General features: G+C 41.7%; 1 protein-coding gene across 7 annotated transcripts in view; it reads left to right on the forward strand.

Moving 5' to 3' along the window:
• The window catches only part of SLC6A17 (solute carrier family 6 member 17), a 156,168-nt gene that overhangs the window by 127,447 nt on the left and 5,747 nt on the right, over positions 1-22,974 (forward strand). For all 7 annotated transcript variants that reach the window (XM_068269537.1, XM_068269536.1, XM_068269542.1 and 4 more), the window contains 6 exons: positions 4,361-4,542; positions 6,715-6,825; positions 6,922-7,163; positions 10,748-10,940; positions 15,734-15,926; positions 21,309-21,468. In XM_068269537.1, the coding sequence (XP_068125638.1) occupies positions 4,361-4,542; positions 6,715-6,825; positions 6,922-7,163; positions 10,748-10,940; positions 15,734-15,926; positions 21,309-21,468 (1,081 nt within the window). The remainder of the gene's footprint in view (positions 1-4,360; positions 4,543-6,714; positions 6,826-6,921; positions 7,164-10,747; positions 10,941-15,733; positions 15,927-21,308; positions 21,469-22,974) is intronic.

Genomic DNA, 22,974 nt, shown 5'->3' on the forward strand with positions numbered 1-22,974 from the left:
TATGTGGCTCTTGATGCGTCCATGATGCGTACTTTTTGACGCATACTATCGGACAAAAACGGCGCATGCGGCAAAAGACTGAATACCACGTGATCGGAACACTCTGCATCACGTGGTCCCGCCAGTGACGTCCGCACAGTGCAGTGAATATTAATTAGCCATGTGGCTACTCACAACACATTACTGAGCATGTGCAAACAGTCTAACGCGGCTAAAACCGCATATAACGCACAGCATGCTGCACTTTCATTGAACGTGCAGCGTTACACTGTAACGCAACGTGGGCACTGTGAGCAGCCCATTGTTTTTTCATTACTGTGAGTTGGGCTGCGTTACCGGCTGCTCTAACCTGTGCCTTTAACGTCCCACTGTGAAAGCAGCCTAAGAGCAGTGGACTGGAATCTTACTTTCTTAGGACTGGTGCACACCAGAAGAGCTTTTCTGAGCGCTTTGTGATTTGAAAAGCTCCTGCTAATGTTATCCTATGTGTGTGTGTGCACACTGGAGCAATGTGATTTTCTAAAAAGCCCCCATAGCATTGCATTAGCAAGAGCTTTTAAAATCTCTAGCATTTAAAAAGCTCTTGTGGTGTACACCAGCCCTTAGGGCTTGTTCACACTAAGAGCTTTTCCGCTTTTTCTTTTTAAAAAGCATTGGCGATTTTTAAAATCGCTTTCAAAGCGCTTCTGCAATGTTGCTCTATGTAAGTGTTCAGAAATTGGATTTCAAGACTTTATTTCGGAACAAAACAGGTCAGATAACTATACAGACAATAAAAAGTCGGAATGCAGGATTTGCACAGACTTTAATTACACTTGAAGAGGGGCTATACTAGCTTAAGGCTGCTTACACACTAAGACGTTACAGGCGCACGTTAGTGCAGCCTGTAACGCTCCCCCAACGCACAGCAATGTAACACAAGTGGGCTGTTCACACAGCCCACGCTGCGTTACATGTAACGCTGCACGTTCTGCCGAAAGTGCAGCATGCTACGGCATTACAGCGGCTTAAGCCGCGTTAGACTGTTTGCACATGCTCACTCATGTTGGGGAGGAGCGGAGAGCGGCCAGGCACATGGCTAATTAATATTCACTGCACGTTGTGGCGTGCAGTGTTTACTTCCTGGTGCGGCCGCTCTGTGCGGCGATTGGCCAGCGGGACCACGTAATGCCACGTGCGTCCAAGAGTACGCATCACGGACGCCAGAGTGAGCTGCACAACCCGGCTCACTCTGACGTCCACATCGAAGAGCACCAGGCCTTGCGTTAGGTGCACGTTATGCGAACTTAACGTAGCACCTAACGCAACGTCTTGGTGTGCAAGTAGCCTAAATGAAGACCTGCTAGTGTTTAAGCCTTGTACACACACCATATATACACTTGTATAAGCTGTTCCATGTATAGGCCAACCCCCAACTTTCGCTCCTCATAAAACCTGATAATGTTTGACTCGCTTAAGCTACGTTTCCACTAGTGCGTTAAGATTCTGTAGCAGAAAACGCGTAAACCAATTTGCATACGAATGCAAATTCGTTTGCGTTTGTATGCAAATTTTAACGCAAAAATGCATGCTTTTTCGTGTATCTGTAAGTATGTGATTTTAACCATGTCAGTGCCTGTGTGCTTTTACATTAATTTTATGTGAAAATGTACGCACATTTGCATAGCGAAAACGCATGCGATTTTCCTATTAATTACATTACAGGTGAATCGCACACTAGCTTTGCTGTGTGAGAATTCTGATGGCTCTGCTGTGCAAATTTTTTTCTGCACAGTCCACTGCACAGATTTCCTGACAAGTGGAAACGGGCCCATTGACTATTATTGGCTATGCGAATCTGCATGCAGAAAACGCATGCAGATTCGCTCTAGTGGAAACGGGCCCTGAGTGATAATGTGCAAATTCCAAAGTGGATTGATTGCACTTAGCCGCTGCAGGTTACTGCACATTTCCCTTCACCTGGTTAACCACTTGAGGACCGTGGTGGTAACCCCCCCCCCCCCCCCCCCCCCTAGTGACCAGGACATTTATTACTAAAATGGCCACTGCAGCTTTTAAAGGATACCCGAAGTGACGTGACATGCTGAGATAGACATGTGTATGTACAGTGCCTAGCACACAAATAACTATGCTGTGTTCCTTTTTTTCTTTCAGAAAGTGACTACAGTGTGACCCTCACTGATAAGAAATTCCAACTATAAAACCCTTTCCTAGAAAAAAATAGCTTCTGAGAGCAAGAAAAAGATAAAAAGGGGAATTTCTTATCAGTGAGGGTCACACTGTAGTCACTTCCTGTCTGAGTCAGGACTGAGTCAGCCATTTACATACCTGATATTTAACTCTTTCAGGCAGAGAAAGAAAAAAAGGAACACCGCATAGTTATTTGTGTGCTAGGCACTGCACATACACATGTCTATCTCATGTCACCTCGGGTATCCTTTAAGGCAGGGATCCCCAACCACCGGGCCGCGGCCCACTTCCGGTCCGTTGGCAGTTGCCAGCTGGGCTGCGTCAGGTCTGGCCTCTCCCTTCCCCCGCGACCACTGCTCCTGTTACCTTATGAGCGGCGGCCGCTTCCTTTCTCAGATTCCCCCAGCCGCTCTCCTCTTTGCAGCATCTTCTATTTACAGCAGCGCGTCCTACGGCCGCTGTAAGGAGGGAAGGAAGCGAGACAGCGGTTCCTATGGTAACGGCAATCGCCGCTACAGGAAGCCGCTGTCTCGCTTCCTTCCCTCCTTACAGCGGCCGTAGGACGCGCTGCTGTAAATAGAAGATGCTGCAAAGAGGAGAGCGGCTGGGGGAATCTGAGAGAGGAAGCGGCCGCCAGCTCATAAGGTAACAGGAGCGGCAGCCGCGGGGGGAGTGAGCTACACAGGGGCAACTATACTAGCTATACTGGGGCACTATACTGCCTATACTGGGGCACATGGGGCACTATACTAGCTATACTGGGGCACATGGGGCACTATACTAGCTATACTGGGGTACTATACTAACTATATTGGGGCACTATACTAGCTATACTGGGGCGCTATACTGGGGCACTATACTAGCTATACTGAGGCACTATACTAGCTATACTGGGCCACATGGGGTACTATACTAGCTACACTGGGGCACTATACTAGCTATACTGGGGCACTATACTAGCTATACTGGGGCACACTCGGGCACTATACTAGCTATACTGGGGCACTATACTAGCTATATTGGGGCACACTGGGAAACTATACTAGCTATACTGGGGCACTATACTAGCTATACTGGGTCACTATACAAGCTATACTGGGGCAACTATACTTGGTCACTTTGATACTAATTATACTGGGGCACTATACTAGCTATACTGGGGCACATTCGGGCACTATACTAGCTATACTGGGGCACACTCGGGCACTATACTAGCTATACTGGGGCACTATACTAGCTATACTGGGGCACACTGGGGCACTATACTAGCTATACTGGGTCACTATACAAGCTATACAGGGGCAACTATATTTGGTCACTTTGATACTAATTATACTGGAGCACTATACTAGCTATACTGGGGTAACTAGATTCCCTATACTAGGGCAACTATGCTTGCTATGCCACCGCACCCCCAACCCCCCCCCCCCCCCCCCCCCCCCCCGCACGACACTGCTCGGCCCACTGTCCCACCCCCCGGGTCCCCAGGGAACATTTTGCAAGGTTAGCGGTCCCCGGGCAGAAAAGGGTTGGGGACCCCTGCTTTGAGGCCAAGCTGCAGGGCCGAACAACTCAGCACACGAGTGATTTCCCCCCCCCCCCTTTCTCCCCACCAACAGAGCTCTCTGTTGGTGGCGTCTGATCACTTCCCAGGTGTTTGTTTGTATTTTTTAGTAAATATTTATTGTAAAAATTTTCAATAAAATGTACTTTTAAAAAAAAAATGTATTCTATATATCTCCCTCCCTCCCCCCGCCAGCCAATCCGCATGATCAGCTGTCATAGGCTGAAGCCTATGACAGCTGATTACTGTTTTGCCTGCCAGGCAGCGCTGCTGCAGATCGCAGCGCTGTACAAAGTAATTAGACGGCGGTTTCGCCTTCTAACGGTCTCCCGAGCGGCAAAAGACTGGAAGACTGAAGGCGAAGCTGAGCTCCACCTTCCACACAGGAGATGCGCACGCAGCCTGCGCGCGACCTCCTGCTAGCCCCATAGACGTCCGTTCATGCCAATCTGCGTGGAGCGGTCCTGGGGCTGCCGCACTGCTCACGCCAATTGGCGTGGAGCAGTCGGCAAGTAGTTAAGTAAGCTTGTACTATTTGCTTAGGAATTTTACATTCCCTTTTTAAAGAATGCTTTCATTAGATAAAATCTGGCTTATGTTTTCCAGTGGTAGAACCTGAGTGTGACAAAAGTTCAGCTACAACTTATTTCTGGTATCGAGAAGCTCTTGATATTTCCGATTCCATATCGGAGGGAGGCAGTCTGAACTGGAAGATGACCCTGTGCTTATTGTTCGCTTGGAGTATTGTATGCTTGGCCATGATCAAAGGCATCCAGTCATCAGGGAAGGTAAAATACAGTATTATTTATTTATATAGTGCCAACATCTTCCGTAGCATTGTACAATGTACAAAAACACACCATAGTGGGGTGCATAAATAAATGAGCAGTTCAACATACTATACAATCAAGACAACTAGTGATACAAGTATAGATACATGCAATTGATGGGTAGTTTTAACGACATCACCAATACTGATGGATGTTCATTTGATAAATTGCACAGAAACGGGAAAAACAAGGGAGAGGCCTTTGCGAGTTTACAATCTAGAGGTCAGTGGGGTGGAGACACTGGGGAAGTAGATGAAGAGGTTAGCAGATGAGGCAGTGAGCTTTAAATTACAGCTATAGCAAAGTATTGGCTTGTTTGAACAGGTGTATCTTGAGGGTATGTTTGAAAATTTCCAGGATTGTAGCAAGATGGACTGGCTGTGGGAGAGAGTTTCAAAGGAGAGATGACACTCTTGACAAATCATGGATGCGAGAGTGAGAGGAGGTGACCAAGGGAGTCTCTTGGGAGGAGCCAAGGTTCCAGGAGGGATGATATCTAGAGAGGAAATGTATGGAGGGAATAGCTTATGTACAGCTTTGAAGGATAGAGCATGTACAAGCATTTTAGAAGCCTCTTGTGTAAGGAAGGGGTTAATGCTAGAGATATTTTTGGGCTGGAAGTAGCAGAAGGCTGTTAATTTGTTAATATGTAGTTTAAATGAGAGCTCAAACTCCATAGTTACCCGAAGACAGCAAGCTTTACTAATAGAGGTTATTGGGGAATTTTCTATATTAATGGTAACTATAGGTTGGGAGCAGAGAGAGCTTGAGGAAATATCACAATCTCTGTTTTGCTTATGTTAAGTTTGACAAAACGGGATGACATGAATGCAGAAACAGCAGTCAGACAGTCAGGGACTCAAGATAATAGTGCAGAGGGGTCAGGAGCTGAGAGATAGATTTGAGTGTCATCAGTGTAGAGGTGATACTAGCTCCTAGAATAGAGCCTTGTGGTACACCAACAGATAGTAGGGATGAAGAGCAGTTGGAGACACACCGCAGAATGCTTTTCAGATCGTTCATTTAAAAAATAAAAAAAATAGTCCAATTGACTTGCATTAAAATCATGGTAAAATCGCAGTCACATTTTTTCAGCAAATCAATATCGCATTTTTGCCATGATTTTTCAGCAATTTTAATGCAGGTCAATGTAGGCGTTTTTTGAAAACGATCCAAAAAGCACTATGTGGTGTGTCTTCAGCCTCCATGTTGGAATGGGAGACATTGAAAACGCTTTCAGACAGTGTACTGGTTAAGGGCTCTGCCTTTGACATGGGAGACCAGGGTTCGAATCCTGGCTAGGTCAAGTACCTATTCAGTAAGGAGTTCAAGGCAAGACTCCCTAACACTGCAGGGTGGCCTCTTGAGCGCGTCCCAGTGGCTGCAGCTCTTGAGCGCTTTGAGTCCGAAAGGAGAAAAGCGCTATACAAATGTTCGGATTATTAAGAGCTAATCCAAGAATGTGCTAGGTCCTTGACATCCAGTGACAAAGAGTGTCTGGAAAAGCAGAGAGTGATTAACAGTGTCAGAGGCATTTGGATTTTGCAATAAGAAGGTCATTAGCAACTTTCATTAGGACTGTTTCAGTGGAATGGTGTGTGTGTGTGTGTGTGTGTGTGTGTGTGTGTGTGTGTGTGTGTGTGTGTGTGTGTGTGTGTGTGTGTGTGTGTGTGTGTGTGTGTGTGTGTGTGTGTGTGTGTGTGTGTGTGTGTGTGTGTGTGTGTGTGTGTGTGTGTGTGTGTGTGTGTGTGAATGGGGGGAGGTTCTAATAAGAAGTTAGTAGGCAGGAAGGCAGATAGTTCTGAATAGATGTGTCATTCTAGCAGTTTGGTAGCAAAGGGAATACTACACTATTATGCGTTTGATCTTGAGATGTTTGAATTCGTGACTATGGTGACCATGTATGATTGTAGTTGCTCGCAGCATCCACTGCAAGATTTTCTTTTTTTTTATTCTTAATTGACCAACATTAAAGCAATCCCCAGTATTTTCCAATATAACTCAAGCAAGGACTGCTGTTAAACATTTTAAAAAAATCCAGTCCAGATTTGCTGGATCACTCATGTTGATACTTGGAAACCTCTGAACAAACCTTAGTAAATCTGGACTTTTTTCACTGTCTCTTTTCAGGTAATGTACTTCAGCTCTCTCTTCCCATATGTGGTTCTGATCTGCTTCCTTATCCGTGGCTTGCTGCTTAGAGGTTCTGTTGATGGTATTCTCCACATGTTAACCCCACAGGTAATGCAGTTGCGTCTTTATAGTTCATGTAGTGGTATAGTAACATAGTTATTGCTTAACTGGTATGAATGGCTGATTGTCAAATGTCCATTCCAGATTGAGAAGATGCTGGAGCCCCAGGTGTGGAGGGAGGCAGCAACACAAGTTTTCTTTGCTCTAGGATTGGGCTTTGGTGGTGTCATTGCCTTTTCAAGCTATAACAAGCAAGATAACAACTGCCAGTTTGATGCAGCTCTCGTCTCTTTCATCAACTTCTTCACCTCAGTGCTGGCCACTTTGGTTGTTTTTGCTGTCCTTGGCTTTAAAGCAAATGTGATGAATGAGAAATGTGTAGTACAGTAAGTACAAATTCCTATACACCCATAGAGTACATAAGGAGAAGCAGGTTGACTTTACCTCTTCCATGGCAACATTTTGGTTACCATAAAAATGGTAATATTTAGAACTTTTCAGTTCTGTCAAATCTGGGAACATGTACGAAATGTGACCAAAAGCCTTAATTGAATACAAGTGCATGGTACATGGGTTCAATTTTCAATTGGAGAACAAAAAAGGATCGTATTCTCGAATTGAATAAAATAATAAAATATAAAAATTGTAAAGTGTATGGCCACCTTTAGGGCTCTTTCACATTGGCATGGTACGGCAAATTGCCACACTGCAATTGCAGCATAATTTAATCCCTATGGGGAAGTTCATACTTCCCACGTTGCGGTACGCTGCACTGGAAGTCCCGATTCTAAAGCTAGGACAGAACTACGTTACTGTGCGTGATCCACGGTGATCTGTTACGGCCCGGAAGTCATGTTAGCACATGGTGACGCATGGTCTCTTCAAAAGTTGATGTAAAAATACGCTTCCACACCGCAACAATACGCTTCCATGCACTTCTGCATTCCCTGAAGCGGGAAGTGACTGCAAGCGCCCGTCACTTCCTGCCTGGGTGGTGGCCAGACAGCGAACACCGCATACTAACCCAGGATTCAGCTAGAAGAGATGAGAACAAACATATCTGCAGTAAATCTATTGAAAATATGCATTGAATGTAACCACAAAGTGAATATTTGCGACTTTATCAAATGACCTGGCTCACCACTCCCTAATTGGGGACAAAACAGGGCTTTCTTTTGGTATTAGATGTTTAACCACAATAATTTAAATGTGTGTGATTTATTTAATAGTAATAATTATTATATTGTTGTTGTTGTTGTGTTTTTTTTTTTTTTTTTTAAATTATTTCTTCTGCTATATTTTTGCATATTGACCAATGGTGTTACCAGTAGACTGTTTCCCCCCACCCCTGACACTACAGACTCCGAGAACAGACTTGCAACAGTTTCAGTCCTCACTCACTACAACCAATTGCTGTAATTGGTTAATCATGGTGATCACATGACCTGCAGAGCACCTATTGGCTGCTTATGTGCAAAGTAGCAACCAATTCCAAAATTATTTTTACTTCATCCTATTAACAACAAAAATCTGTTGTGCTGAAAGTGGTTAAAGAGAACCCGAGTGTTTAAAGAATGTTATCTGCATACAGAGGCTGGATCTGCCTATACAGCCCAGCCTCTGTTGCTATCCCAAACCCCACTAAGGTCCCCCTGCACTCTGCAATCCTTCATAAATCACAGCCGTGCTGTGAGGCTGTGTTTACATCTGTAGTGTCAGTCTCAGCTGCTCCCCCGCCTCCTGCATAGCTCCGGTCCCTGCCCCCGTCCCTTCCCTCCAATCAGCAGGGAGGAAAGGGATGCAGGCAGGGATTGGAGTTCTGCAGGAGGCGGGGAGAGCAGCAGACTGACACTATAGAGATAAACACAGCCAGCTCTGACAAGCTGTTTGTCAGCAGCGTGGCTGTGATTTATGAGGGCTTGCAGAGTGCAGGGGGACCTTAGGGGGGTTTGGGGTAGCAACAGAGGCTGGGCTGTATAGGCAGATCCAGCCACTGTATGCAGATAATATTCTTCAAACCCACCTCTGGTTCTCTTTAATGCTTTTAATCAACTATAAACACTTATTCAGGTTTGTTTATATACAGTATAGTTTGCCTCTTTTTAATCTCAAACTTTCTATAATGAATTCACCATGATAGGCTCCAGTACTCCCTCTGCCCTATTAAAGAATACTCTGAGGTATACGCACCATGTGTTGAGAACCTAGGCTCTATGTAGTGCAGACCTTGGTTTAAAGAGAACCCGAGGTGGGGGGTTCCTGATATAGTACTCTTGAGAAACACTGACAGTCTACTACTTATCACTTGCACTTCTCAGGGAAAAGGTAATTGGTGAGGATGGATTTTTGACAGCTGATTAATGTCCTTTTCCTCCATGGTAAGAGAGATTTCCTGCTCCCTCCCCTCTTCATAGGGAAGTCCATGTTTGCTCAACCAAGCATTTATGTGAGTAGAATAACAAGAGGAGATGTATAGAACTTATACAATGGGGGTATATTTTCTGGCACTGATTCGGCTCCTTTCATTACACAACCTATAAAGCTCTCTAACTTCACACATCGATAAAAGATGAAAAGTATCTTTGTGATGATTTATGACTGTTTTATGACTTATGATTTGTTATTTTTGTGATGATTTATGTATACTGATAACAGCTATTTGAAATGTTAGATTGCTTTGCAAGGATACAAGCTACAATTTTTTGCAACAGTGTTGAAACTATGAGAGAAACCAAGCAAAGTTTTTGTCCCAAGAAACTGCTTTATTTTTCAATGTTAGAACTGTAGAAAGGGAGTATTAAATGTACAAGTTTGAAACAGATCAGAGTGAGATTACCACACTCCTCACTGCCCTCCACATAAACGTATGTTGGTTGATCCCAAATATCACTGTAGCATCTCAGTGAAATCCCCACAATATAGGCCAGAGTAAAATGTCCTGCATGCGTGTCACTCAGATGACAGCCTTCTAAAAGGCAGGTTTAACTACAACCATGAAATCTTATGGCTAGGCACACCATTAAAGTTAGGGTATAAGAGAAGGAGGATGTCATGATCAGAAAGGGTAAGGCCACTTTCACACAGGCATGGTGCGTTGGCCTATTTTTACCATAGGCCAACGGTACGCGACTGAAAGTCTATGTGTCCTTTAACACGGACGTGATGCGGCACAAGTGACGTAATCACCACAACCCTGATGTGAGCCCATACCGATGTTACCGGTCAACTTGCGCGACGACGTGCAGCGGATCAGAAGTCATGTAATGGTGACACTTATATTTTAAAAATTTACGTGGAAGCATTGTGGAGGGTATGCGCGGAAGCAATTTGTTTCTTCGGCCACAGAAAGTGAGCACTAGAGAGTTTCAGTTCCTGCTTGGCCTGTAGCCAGACGGAGATTACCACATATTAATGCGGAAATCCCCAAAGGCTGTTTTTGGCGTTGTGGTGCGATGCGACCCTTGCATTGCACTGCAAAGAAAATGCTAGTTAGCAGTGTGAAACCGGCCTTAGGGTTTGACATTGGAGAAGTGGGAGGGGTTCAGTCATTCCAAGTCACATTGGAGAAATAAGATCCCAGCACCAAAATATTGCAGCAAAAATCCAGTGTACAACGTAGTGTCACTATATTGTACAGTAACATTGTTACTGTATCTTGAATCTTTTTTCTTTGCGAGTGGTTTGAATAATCTATAATCTCCAAACTTCTCAGACTCGGATAAGAAATATCCCACTATTTCTTGTCTTTGAAAGACATACAGTCTCAGAAATTCTTTCTTTCCTTGCTCAGCTGTTATTCGATTTTGAGAAGTTTATGTATGTTATTCTGGTTATCCTACGATTTTCCTAAACTGGGTTGTTTCGTTTTCTTGTACTGCCTCCTAAACCATGTGGTGAAATTACCACTGCTCAATTATCTCTACAGAGCTGCGTATTGTCATGGTTCACTGACTTGAACTTTCTTTTGCAGGAATGCAGAAAAGATTCTTGGTTATTTAAATTCTCATGTTCTAAGTCATGATCTTATTCCAGATCATGTGAACTTCTCTCATCTGACTACAGCAGATTATGCTGACATGTACCAAGTCATCAAAACTGTGAAAGAGCATCACTTCCAAGAGCTTCGCCTGGATGCATGTTTACTGGAAGATGAGCTGAATAAGGTCTATCTTCTGCCTTTATTATACATAACATTTTAACAATGCACAACAATTACATATAGTATATTCATTAATTAGTCTCAAGACTCCTAAAAGGTGTACTTCCTTCTTCTTTGGCAGGTGAAGCACACTAGATTGTGCCTGTGTTAGTCTCTTCTAAGAGGCCCAGTACAGACAGATTGCAAATATTTACAAAGCTTTGTCTTCTCATGGGTCAGGAGGAGTTAGAAGTCATGTTGTATTTTCCCTCTTTTTCACTGATGCTGTCAGGAGAAGTGAGGGCATGCTATATATGGAAGAAGATGGATCTAGATTCTGTCAAGAATGAAGTCAGGTTCTAGAATTCATAGGAAGTGCACAACCTTCATTGTTTACATGTCTAACTGTAACGTATCAAGCTTATTAACTGCGTAAAATTAAGGCCTGTTCACACAGGTGATTGCAAGACATTTACTTCCAGCCATGGTGTTCACCATTTAAGCTATGCCCTGTCAAGTAAATGGTTAACGCCTGTACCGTTGTTTACCGCCATGTGCCATCATTTATGCAAATGATGGGGTCCGATCCTGATTTTTTTCCCCCATCGTTTAAGCCGACCCTGGAAGCAGCATGCTGCTTTCAGGGTCGCTTACTGCTGCATCTTCACGTCTTGCTGCGGGGGTGAAAAATGCCAAAAAGGCCGCCAGAAGTTGTCAAATGCGTTTCTGCACGCCTGCAGGTAAGCATAAAGGCATATGACCAACCTGCCAAGCTAATGTCCTTGATAACTGGCCCTTAGTTATCAAGGACATTTTGCCCAGTGATGAGAAAGACGAGAAGCCCAGTTGCCCTCTCACTGCTTCTCTCTGAAAGTGGGCAGTATTTGAAGACGGCCTTGTCCTCCACTTATTTTAGTTCAGCCACCTCAGGTCATATATATATATATATATATATATATAGTGGGGTGCAAAGGTTTGGGCAACCTTGTTAATCATCGTGATTTTCCTGTATAAATCGATGGTTGTTATGATAAAATATGTCAGTTAAATATATCATATAGGAGACACACACAGTGATATTTGAGAAGTGAAATGAAGTTTATTGGATTTACAGAAAGTGTGCAATAATTGTTTAAACAAAATTAGGCAGGTGCATAAATGTGGGCACCACAAAAAAGGCATTAAATAAATACTAAGTAGATCCTCCTTTTGCAGAAATTACAGACTCTAAACGCTTCCTGTAGGTTCCAATAAGAGTCTGGATTCTGGTTGAAGGTATTTTGGACCATTCCTCTTTACAAAACATCTCTAGTTCATTCAGGTTTGATAGCTTCCAAGCATGGACAGCTCTCCTTAACTCACACCTCCGATTTTCAATTATATTCAGGTCTGGGGACTGAAATGGCCATTCCGGACGTTGTACTTGTTCCTCTGCATGAATGCCTTTGTGAATTTTGAGCAGTATTTAGGGTCATTGTCTTGTTCAAAGATCCAGCCTTGGCGCAGCTTCAGCTATGTCATTGATTCCTGGACATTGGTCTCCAGTATCTGCTGATAGTGAGGGGAATCTATGCGTCCCTCAACTTTGACAAGATTCCCGGTCCCTGCACTGGCCACACAGCCCCACAGCATGATGGAACCACCACCATATTTTACTGTAGGTAGCAGGTGTTTTTCTTGGAATGCTGTGTTCTTTTTCCTCCATGCATAACGCCCCTGGTTATGCCCAAATAACTCATCAGTCCACAGCAACTTATTCCAAAATGAAGCTGGCTTGTCAAAATGTGCTTTAGCATACCTCAAGCGGCTCTGTTTGTGCTGTAGGCTTCCTCTGCATCACTCTTGCATACAGCATCTCCTTGTGTAAAGTGCGCTGAATGGTTGAACGATACACAGTGACTCTATCTGCAGCAAGATGATGTTGTAGGTCTTTGGTGCTGGTCTGTGGGTTGACTCTGACTGTTCTCACCATTTGTCGCTTCTGTCTAGCCGAGATTTTTTTTGGTCTGCCACTTCGAGCCTCAACTTGAACTGAGCCTGTGGTCTTCCATTTCCTCAATATGTTTCTAACTGTGGAAACAGACAGATGAAATCTCTAAGACCGCTTTCTGTATCCTTCCCCAAACCATGATGGTGAACAATCTGTGTCTTCAAGTCATTTAAGAGTTGTTTTGAGACCCCCATGTTGCTAATCTTCAGAGAACATTAAAAGAGGAGGAAAACTTACAATTGACCCCCTTAAATACTCTTTTGTCATAATTGGATTCACCTGTGTATGTAAGTCAGGGGTCACTCAGCTTACCAAGCCAATTTGAGTTCCAATAATTAGTTCTAAAGGTTTTGGAATCAATAAAATGACAACCGTGCCCAAACTTATGCCTAATTTTATTTAAACAATTATTGCGCACTTTCTGTAAATCCAATAAACTTAATTTCACTTCTCAAATATCACTGTGTGTGTCTCCTATATGATATATTTAACTGACATTTTTTATCATAACAACCAACGATTTATACAGGAAAATCACGATGATTAACAAGGTTGCCCAAACTTTCGCACCCCACTTTGTGTGTGTGTGTGTGTGTGTGTATATATGTATGTATATATACAGTGGTGTGAAAAACTATTTGCCCCCTTCCTGATTTCTTATTCTTTTGCATGTTTGTCACACTTAAATGTTTCTGCTCATCAAAAACCGTTAACTATTAGTCAAAGATAACATACTTGAACACAAAATGCAGTTTTAAATGATGGTTTTTATTATTTAGTGAGGAAAAAAAACTCAAAACCTACATGGCCCTGTGTGAAAAAGTGATTGCCCCCCTTGTTAAAAAATAACTTAACTGTGGTTTATCACACCTGAGTTCAATTTCTGTAGTCACCCCCAGGCCTGATTACTGCCACACCTGTTTCAATCAAGAAATCACTTAAATAGGAGCTATCTGACACAGAGAAGTAGACCAAAAGCACCTCAAAAGCTAGACATCATGCCAAGATCCAAAGAAATTCAGGAACAAATGAGAACAAAAGTACTGTAATTGAGATCTATCAGTCTGGTAAAGGTTATAAAGCCATTTCTAAAGCTTTGGGACTCCAGCGAACCACAGTGAGAGCCATTATCCACAAATGGCAAAAACATGGAAGTGATGAACCTTCCCAGGAGTAGCTGGCCGACCAAAATTACCCCAAGAGCGCAGAGAAAACTCATCCGAGAGGCCACAAAAGGCCCCAGGACAACATCTAAAGAACTGCAGGCCTAACTTGCCTCAATTAAGGTCAGTGTTCACAACTCCACCATAAGAAAGAGACTGGGCAAAAACGGCCTGCATGGCAGATATCCAAGGCGCAAACCACTTTTAAGCAAAAAGAACATTAAGGCTCGTCTCAATTTTACTAAAAAAAAAATCTCAATGATTGCCAAGACTTGTGGGAAAATACCTTGTGGACCGCCGAGACAAAAGTTGAACTTTTTGGAAGGTGCGTGTCCTGTTAAATCTGTCGTAGAAGTAACACAGCATTTCAGCAAAAGAACATCATACCAACAGTAAAATATGGTGGTGGTAGTGTGATGGTCTGGGGCTGTTTTAGGACCTGGAAGGCTTGCTGTGATAGATGGAACCATGAATTCTACTGTCTACCAAAAAATCCTGAAGGAGAATGTCCGGCCATCTGTTCGTCAACTCAAGCTGAAGCGATCTTGGGTGCTGCAGCAGGACAATGACCCAAAAGACACCAGCAAATCCACCTCTGAATGGCTGAAGAAAAACAAAATGAAGACTTTGGAGTGGCCTAGTCAAAGCCCTGACCTGAATCCTATTGAGATGTTGTGGCATGACCTTAAAAAGGCAGTTCATGCTAGAAAACCCTCAAATAAAGCTGAATTACAACACTTCTGCAAAGATGAGTGGGCCAAAATTCCTCCAGAGCGCTGTAAAAGACTTGTTGCAAGTTATTGCAAACGCTTGATTGCAGTTATTGCTGCTAAGGGTGGCCCAACCAGTTATTAGGTTCAGGGGGCAATTTCTTTTTCACACAGGGCCATGTAGGTTTTGAGTTTTTTTTTCTCATTAAATAATAAAAACCATCATTTAAAACTGCATTTTGTGTTCAATTATATTATCTTTAACTAATGGTTAACGGTTTTTGAAGAGCAGAAACATTTAAGTGTGACAAACATGCAAAAGAATAAGAAATCAGGAAGGGGGCAAATAGTTTTTCACACCACTGTATATATATATATATATATATATATATATATATATATGTATGTATGTATATATATATATATATATATATATATGTATGTATGTATATATGTATATATATATATATATATATATATATATATATGTATGTATATATATATATATATATATATATGTCCTGTGCAATACATCCAGGTCACTCTTGGGCGACTGATGACCTTTTTTATTACCTTTACATACATCCACCAAACTGAAATCATTTTATAGCAGTTCTTAGTAGCTTCTAATATTTTATTTTTTTGTTTTACGGATAATAGCTGTATGCCAGTTTCTAAACTGGTTATTTCCACCTCGGTGGTCTCCATTTATGATGCTTACTGCTTATTATTTGAATCCAGGAAATGTTCTTCGTGGATCGCCAGTCTTTGCAGGCTAGAACAAACATATTAGCTATTTTAATTATAATGTTGCACATTAACCTGTCAGTGATTTGCTTTCGGATATATTGTAAGACCATATTTGATAACTTTGCTGAAAGCACAAATAGGAATTTTGGTTTTTGATCACATTACCAAGAAAAATGTTAATTTCCCTCTTGTCACATTGTCACAGGCTGTACAAGGAACAGGGCTGGCTTTTATTGCCTTTACTGAGGCTATGACTCATTTTCCAGCATCTCCATTTTGGTCTGTTATGTTTTTCTTCATGCTGATCAATCTTGGGCTAGGAAGCATGATCGGTACGATGTCTGGAATCCTTACCCCAATTATTGACACATTTAAAGTACGAAAAGAAATTTTGACTGGTAAGTAGTTTTTACTAACCTTAGTTTAAACATTTTGCTTTGAAAAGCAGGTTATCTCGGTGCGTGGCGCCGAGCGCCCCACAGCAGCAATGTAATGCTGCGCGGGGCGCATTGCGGTAATTCCAGGCTCTGGTGGTTGCCGGACCCCGATTTACATCTCTCTCCAAGTTGCTACAACTCGGAGGGGGAATAGTATTTAATGCCGCTGGGGAGTTTTGCGGCAGCGGCGAGAGCCGTCATTGGTCTCGCCCCACGCCGAACTGCCTGGGGCCATAACAATATGTACTCCTGCTTTGATCTAAAAACACTACAAAAATGTATGGATCTGCCTATACATATTATGCGTATAATGCTAAGAATACACCATGAGTTTTTTCGGCAGGTAGATGACTCGATAGATAATTTCCAACAGGTCCAATCTGATTTCGATGGTTTTTCTGATCGATTTTCTCATAGAAGTGGATGGAAATAAATCAGAAAAACGACTGGAATAATTATCGGAAAGTCAATCAGAAAGTAAATCTGTCAAAAAATTAATTGTGTATTCCCAACATTAGAGAGCAAGATACAATCTCTCAAAGGACATCTTGCAAGAGTGTACAATTGAAATGTAATTTCTACCCATGTATTTGAGACAACCAATAGTAGCTCATCACAGTCTACCTCAACTGCTATATAAAATGTACTGAGAAGTGTGCGCTTGAAGTGGGAATTTAAGAAAAATGTAAATTCTAATATTGGTTGGTTCACAACACAACAAAGCAATATCACTCTTGCCTTGAAATTCAGTAATTGTAAACCAGAATTGTTTTGAAACTTTTAAACCTAATGCCATTCTTGTAGTCATATTGAATTTGTCTATATCCTTGTTATCAATGCATCCTTTGATTTTTATTTCTGTTTTAGTATACATTTTATTGAATGCACATCTGGTTGGAATGGTCCAGCATGAAGTGGGACTGATAAACAGCTACATATTCACTTAATGATATGTTGAAGGCATAGTTACCCATATAAACCAATCAAAATCAGCCTTTTTAGACTGCCTACACTGATTTGCACTGATTGGTGGTTATGATTCATCATTTCTCTCTGCATTATATTATCAAAGCCCAACTCCATTATAGTTTTGGACAGAGTGGAAAAGGGTTAAAGCCTCTTTCAGGATTTTATTGCTATGTCTGCCTTTGGGAAAATGCTTCACACTTCCTGTCCATACGCAAAGTGGTGCCAATCCTTTCAATAGAGATTAAACTGCAATCGCTTTATTATTATTATTTTTATTTTTTTTTCATAAATGGAATTTTAAATGGGTCTACTGGGTTTCCTTGCTGTTCCTCATATCCTTTCCCCACAGGAAGTAAGGGGGATTCTCCACCATGGGGACACAGACAGCACTATCAACCTGTAAGAGTATCTAACTTTTGGCTTCATACTTTCCTCTGCTTTTGATATTTACATCAGGACTTTGAATAATTCCCTCCAGTGCTATTTAAAACATGAGCTATTTTAAGAAAAAGGCTTGCTAAGTTCAAGCATGTCAAAAGGGGTCCTGGAGGGAGGGATTCCAAGTATGTGACTCTTACTAACAGAGGAAATCGATCAATTCGGGTGCAAGGGATGGCCGTGAATAGAATATCGGTACTTTACCAATATTCTGCTATTAATCAGTAGCCAATTCCAATAGTAGAATATTGCATATTTTTATGCCTAACTCAACCCTATTCACACAAAATGCCTAATACTATGTGACCTAACCCCCCTCGCCCAATACACACACACACACACACACACAATGTTTGCCGATATGAGTGTCATCTTCACCTTTAAAATCTTCCTCCCCTCTGCCGTTTATTGGGTGCGGCTGTCTAATCCTGCTATTTATTGGGTGCACGAATTACTCTCTAAGTGTGGCCATAGCTGCAATTAAAATTGCGATCTATGTGGCACTTATTTTACCAAAGTGCCACTGATGCCCAAATTACCTTCTTCGAAATCGAATATCAATTGGCTTTATTTCTTGAATATCTATGTGAGCAGTGACATGTCTATCTAGATTGAACAAGTTTAGATTTGTTTGCTATTCGTTTTGGAACAAATACAGACTTGAGCATTGTTTCAATATCCTCAGTGAAGTTCTAAGCTTGCCCTCACTATTGGAAATGAAAATGTTACTGGACTGCCAATTGTCCATAAATTTACCAGCAGTTCCTAACAATGTGTCCTTTAACCCCTCCCATAGGGTTTGTAAACATTAAATATAAGGACTGCCTGTAAATGTACCCCCCTAGATATGGTTATTTCAATTGCAGAGTGAGTAGAACATACCAAATGTGTTGGTGTGTGTAGTTCTTGAATCTGTCTTAGAGTACTGCAGCTGCATCTCCACTGAGTTCCAGGGCTGCCTCCTCCTCCTCCTGACTTCCTTCAGCCATGTCTGCTCTGTTCTGTTAGCATATTTATACCATGTCATGTGGTCATGCTGGTGGGAACATTTGTCAAGCCTCAGAGGGACCAGGATGAGGAGGCCTCAGCATGCAGCTGAGAGGGGAGCACAGTGGAAGCACTGCAAGACAGGTGAAATATAGTTACACATTAGCATGCTTGGTTTACCTTACAATGCATTGAATGGTGGAGGTTTGACAGTTTGGGGGTCTCTGGTTTTATTTCAAAGAGGGTAATGTAATGGAGGACACAATAAGGCATGGAAATATAAATAACGTTCACTCTGGTAGCTATGGAAATGGAGAACACTTTAGGGGAAATTTTAAATTGAGGATGCAAACATACAGTACAAATAATAGGCAAGCAGTGTAAATACACTTAACACTGCAGGAGAAATATTAGTATACATCACTGTGAGGCCAGTATAGCTCTACGACACAATGACAGGGGCTACTTTAAATGGATAACACTTTAGATGGAAATTTAAATGGAAAGAACTCGATAAAAAAGGGGGTATTACAATGTAGAGTATCGTAATTGAGAGTCAGAGCCAGATTCCTGAAGATCTCACTTAGGCCATGGCATAGGGCAACCCATAGAGGTAGATGGACATGGAAAAGATTTCTGGAGCAGCACAGAGAAGAGGAAGTGACCACACTTGGGAGCTGTACATAAGGGAGAGGGGCTGATCTGCATGCATGTTATGCGTGGAAGAGGGAGTTGCACATAGAATGGGAACGGAGCTACTTCACAAGCAATGGTGATTTCTAGGAACAGTTTAAAACTAGGCTGCATATTAAAGGGGGTCACAAGAAATTGGTCCTGGAGGAGAAAAATTATAAATCCAGCCTTGCTGGGGGCAGAATAAATGGTGTTCTCTAATAGGGGCAATGTAGCAGGGGGCTCTGATGGGGCCAATAGAGTGAGATATAATAAATGACACTATATTAAAATAGAGAAGTTTTAAATCAGGATGATACCATTTATTGGCTAACTACAAATGAATAAGATAATAATGAATAATTCTTATTCATTTGTAGTTAGCCAATAAATGGTATCATCCTGATTTAAAACTTCTTGCTTTTACTGATGGCTAACACGGTACAATACCCTACTGCTATATTAAAATAGGAGACAGTTAACAGAGGACCCTATAAACAGCATGGCAAAGAACCACCCTAAAATGATGACCACTTCGGGATCACACCCACACTGTAAGTGCATCCACTCCACTCCCCAATTCTTAGTTTGAAATGGGTTCTAAACAGTGCGTGCTTGAAAGTCCATTTACACAACATACAAAACAAGGAAGCAGTGAGCACTGCTGAGAAAAGCTTTATTAATTAATGTACCAGTATGTATTGATTTGTTTATGCATATATGATAAAGATAGGAATATACGGGGGTTGGACAAAATAATGGAAACACCTTGAAAATCAACAAAATATAATTTAATATGGTGTAGGTCCACTTTTTGCGGCAATTACAGCCTCAATTCTCCGAGGTATTGATTTATACAAATTGTGAATTGTTTCCAAATGAATTTTAGCCCATTCTTCTGTTAAACCACCATCCAGTTCTTTTAGAGATGATGGCGGCAGAAATCGACTTCTTACTTGAATCGCTAATAACTACTATAAATGCTCAATGTTGAGGTCTGGGGATTGTGGTGGCCAGATGAGATGGTCAACTTCATTAGAATGTTCCTCGTGCCATTCTTTAACAATTCTAGCTGTATGGATTGGGGCATTATCATATTGAAAGATGGCATTCCCCTCCAGAAACAGTTCTTGAACCATAGGAGGAACTTGGTCGCCCAAAATTCCTAAATAGCCTCGGCTGTTAATTCTTCCATGAAGGGAAATCATTGGCCCGGCGGATTTCCAAGAAAAAGCACCCCAGATCATCACAGAACCCCCGCCATGTTTTACGGTTGGGAGAAGGCAGTCTGGATGAAATGCTTCTTTCGGCTGTCTCCAAATGTACACTCGGCCGGAGGTTGGAAATAAGGTAAACAATGATTTGCCAGAGAAAATCACATTTTTCCACTGCTCGAGGGACCAATTCTGGTGGTTTCTACACCACTCTAAATGCTTTGAAACATTTCTCTTTGAGAGCAGAGGTTTTCTAATTGCAGTTCTTCCGTGGAATCCAGATTTGTGCAACAGTTTTTCAGGAAACTGAGTTCTGTAGGTGTTCATTCAGCTTTGCAGTGATTTTAGGAGCTGTGGTCTTTCAAGCTTTTCTAACAAATCTCTCTCAGACAACTTCAACTTTCGGCCACAACTGTGCTTTGCTGAGGACGTTTTTCCTTCTCTTTCAAAGTTAGTCATTACTGTTGAGACTGTACTTCTTGAAATGCCAAGCATTCGGGCAGTTTCTGTTACAGTAGCGCCTGCCATACGAGCACCAACAATTTGGCCTCTTTGAAAGTCTGAGAGATCTGCCATTTTTATAAATTATAACCAACTTTGGTCTAAATAGCTGTAAAAAAACAATTATTTTAATTAAACATATCAAATAACAAAAATAATAAACAAAAAAATTAACATATGTCAAGTTTTGATCGCTTAAAACATGTTCAAAGATTATGATGCCAAAATGTTAGGCGTTTCCATAATTTCTCCAACCCCTGTATATACTCTTACTCTTGTTAGCTCAGCCATAGCATAGCTTCTTTGATATCAGAAGGCTCATGTATAGTCATTACTCTGCAGTACAGACTGTTAGCACAGCATGTTTATTACAAATAACTGGCTTGATCAGCTTATCATATACAGCAAGTTCACGTGGATCTGGACCGTAGCCGTTCTGCTGACAGCTGAACTGCTCCAATCCGCTGTGGGTTGCATGTGTTACTTGCATGTTGATAATGTTAGGCTCATGTCCCATGCACATCATTTCACTGTATTTTTTTCTTTCTGCTAATAATTGTAGTCAGCTGTTGCATCCTTGCCTTCCTTCTGGGCTTGATCTTTGTTCAGCGTTCGGGGAATTATTACGTCACCATGTTTGATGATTACTCTGCCACCCTACCACTCACCATTGTGGTTATCCTGGAAAACATTGCTGTAGCTTGGGTATATGGCACAAAGAAGTAAGAATTCTACCACTCCATCTTTTGTATTAAACCTGATATGGTATTCACAAGTTTACTTTGTGTTTCATGTGATTGTGAGTAATGTTTATAAAAGGAAAATGTATAATTATGTTTGTAATTTGATACAAGTCACAAACAAGAAGTGCTCCTGAATTATTAATACTAGAAAAATGTGCTTTTGCAAATTGACTGTGGCAACAGGCCTAACCTACGGTAACTACTTCAGATTACTCAATTTCTGTCTTTATGTAAGACATGTAAGTACAAACATTATACTATTATGACAATGTATATGACTGTAGTTGCCTGTTAATATCTGGCTGTGAAAAAGCAATTAAGAAATGTTCCAATTTTGACACCATTCACCAGGCATCGTATAGAGTGTAATAAACATTTAGTGATCTATTTAGTAAAGCCATTTTCACCTATCTGTGTTCCTATAGCCAGTAAGGCTCCTTTTTCTATTTGCAATCGCAAAAGCTTCTTTTTCCACTCGACGCAATTGCGATGTGAACCGTCGGGAGAGAAACGTGATCGCACCAATAATCGTGCAGTATGACGATTGCGATTAGCGAAAAATCAAAACGCTCTAATGGAAAAAGTGCACCGTGATACACATGTAAATGAAGGTGAACTAGTGATCGGCAAAATGGCGGCGATCTGCTTGTTTAAGCGGGTTGTGGCTAGTGGAACAGGGCCCTTAGATCCAGGGGCATTATCTATTTTTAATTTACTGTATCTGCACAGGCTTTTACTATAGCTAGAACTGATTAGATACCATAAATCTGACAATGAGCAATTTGGAGTTTATGGTAGTCCATGTCAGAATAATTCAATGAATTGTGTGGACAAAAACAATGCATTTTCTTTATGCTGGACTTCTTTTCCAGACTCCCTGTATGAATAACATATAGAACACAATAGTAAGAAAGCTGCTCTACCCAATCACTGGGATGAGATAAATCTGCACATATCCTTTCCATGGAAGAGTATGAATATGACTCTGAAGAAGAGCGCATTGAGCTCCGGCTCTTTAGCATAGCTGGATGCCGTTCCACACAGGCATGGCTGATACATTTGTTATTGCTACTACTAGCTGTACTTGCACTTACTGAAGGTGTAGGTTTTCTGTTAACTGGGGCAAAAGCTTGAGTATAGAGGTATATGTGGTTTTCAATCTCAATGAACCTTGTTATTTTAGGCTTCCATTTCCTTTTCTTTCAGTTGAGTGGACAATGGTGCTTGCTATTACTTCATGCAGAAAAAGTAGTAGATTGAAGGGTGATCCACTTAAAACAAAAGCATAATTACTTTCAACTGGCAGTGAATTTAAACCAAAAGAAAAGAAACACAAGTAGGTTCTGCCAGCACTACTGAGGCGGCGTGTGATGTGTGTGGATGGACCACTACCAAAACTTATGAGCCAATTATAATGTTCACCACCTTAACCTCCTTAGCGGTAACCCCGAGCTGAGCTCGGGGTAAGCCGCTTCGGAGGATATC

The sequence above is a fragment of the Hyperolius riggenbachi genome, chromosome 2, assembly GCF_040937935.1.
Source record: "Hyperolius riggenbachi isolate aHypRig1 chromosome 2, aHypRig1.pri, whole genome shotgun sequence".
Taxonomy (NCBI): Eukaryota; Metazoa; Chordata; class Amphibia; order Anura; family Hyperoliidae; genus Hyperolius; species Hyperolius riggenbachi.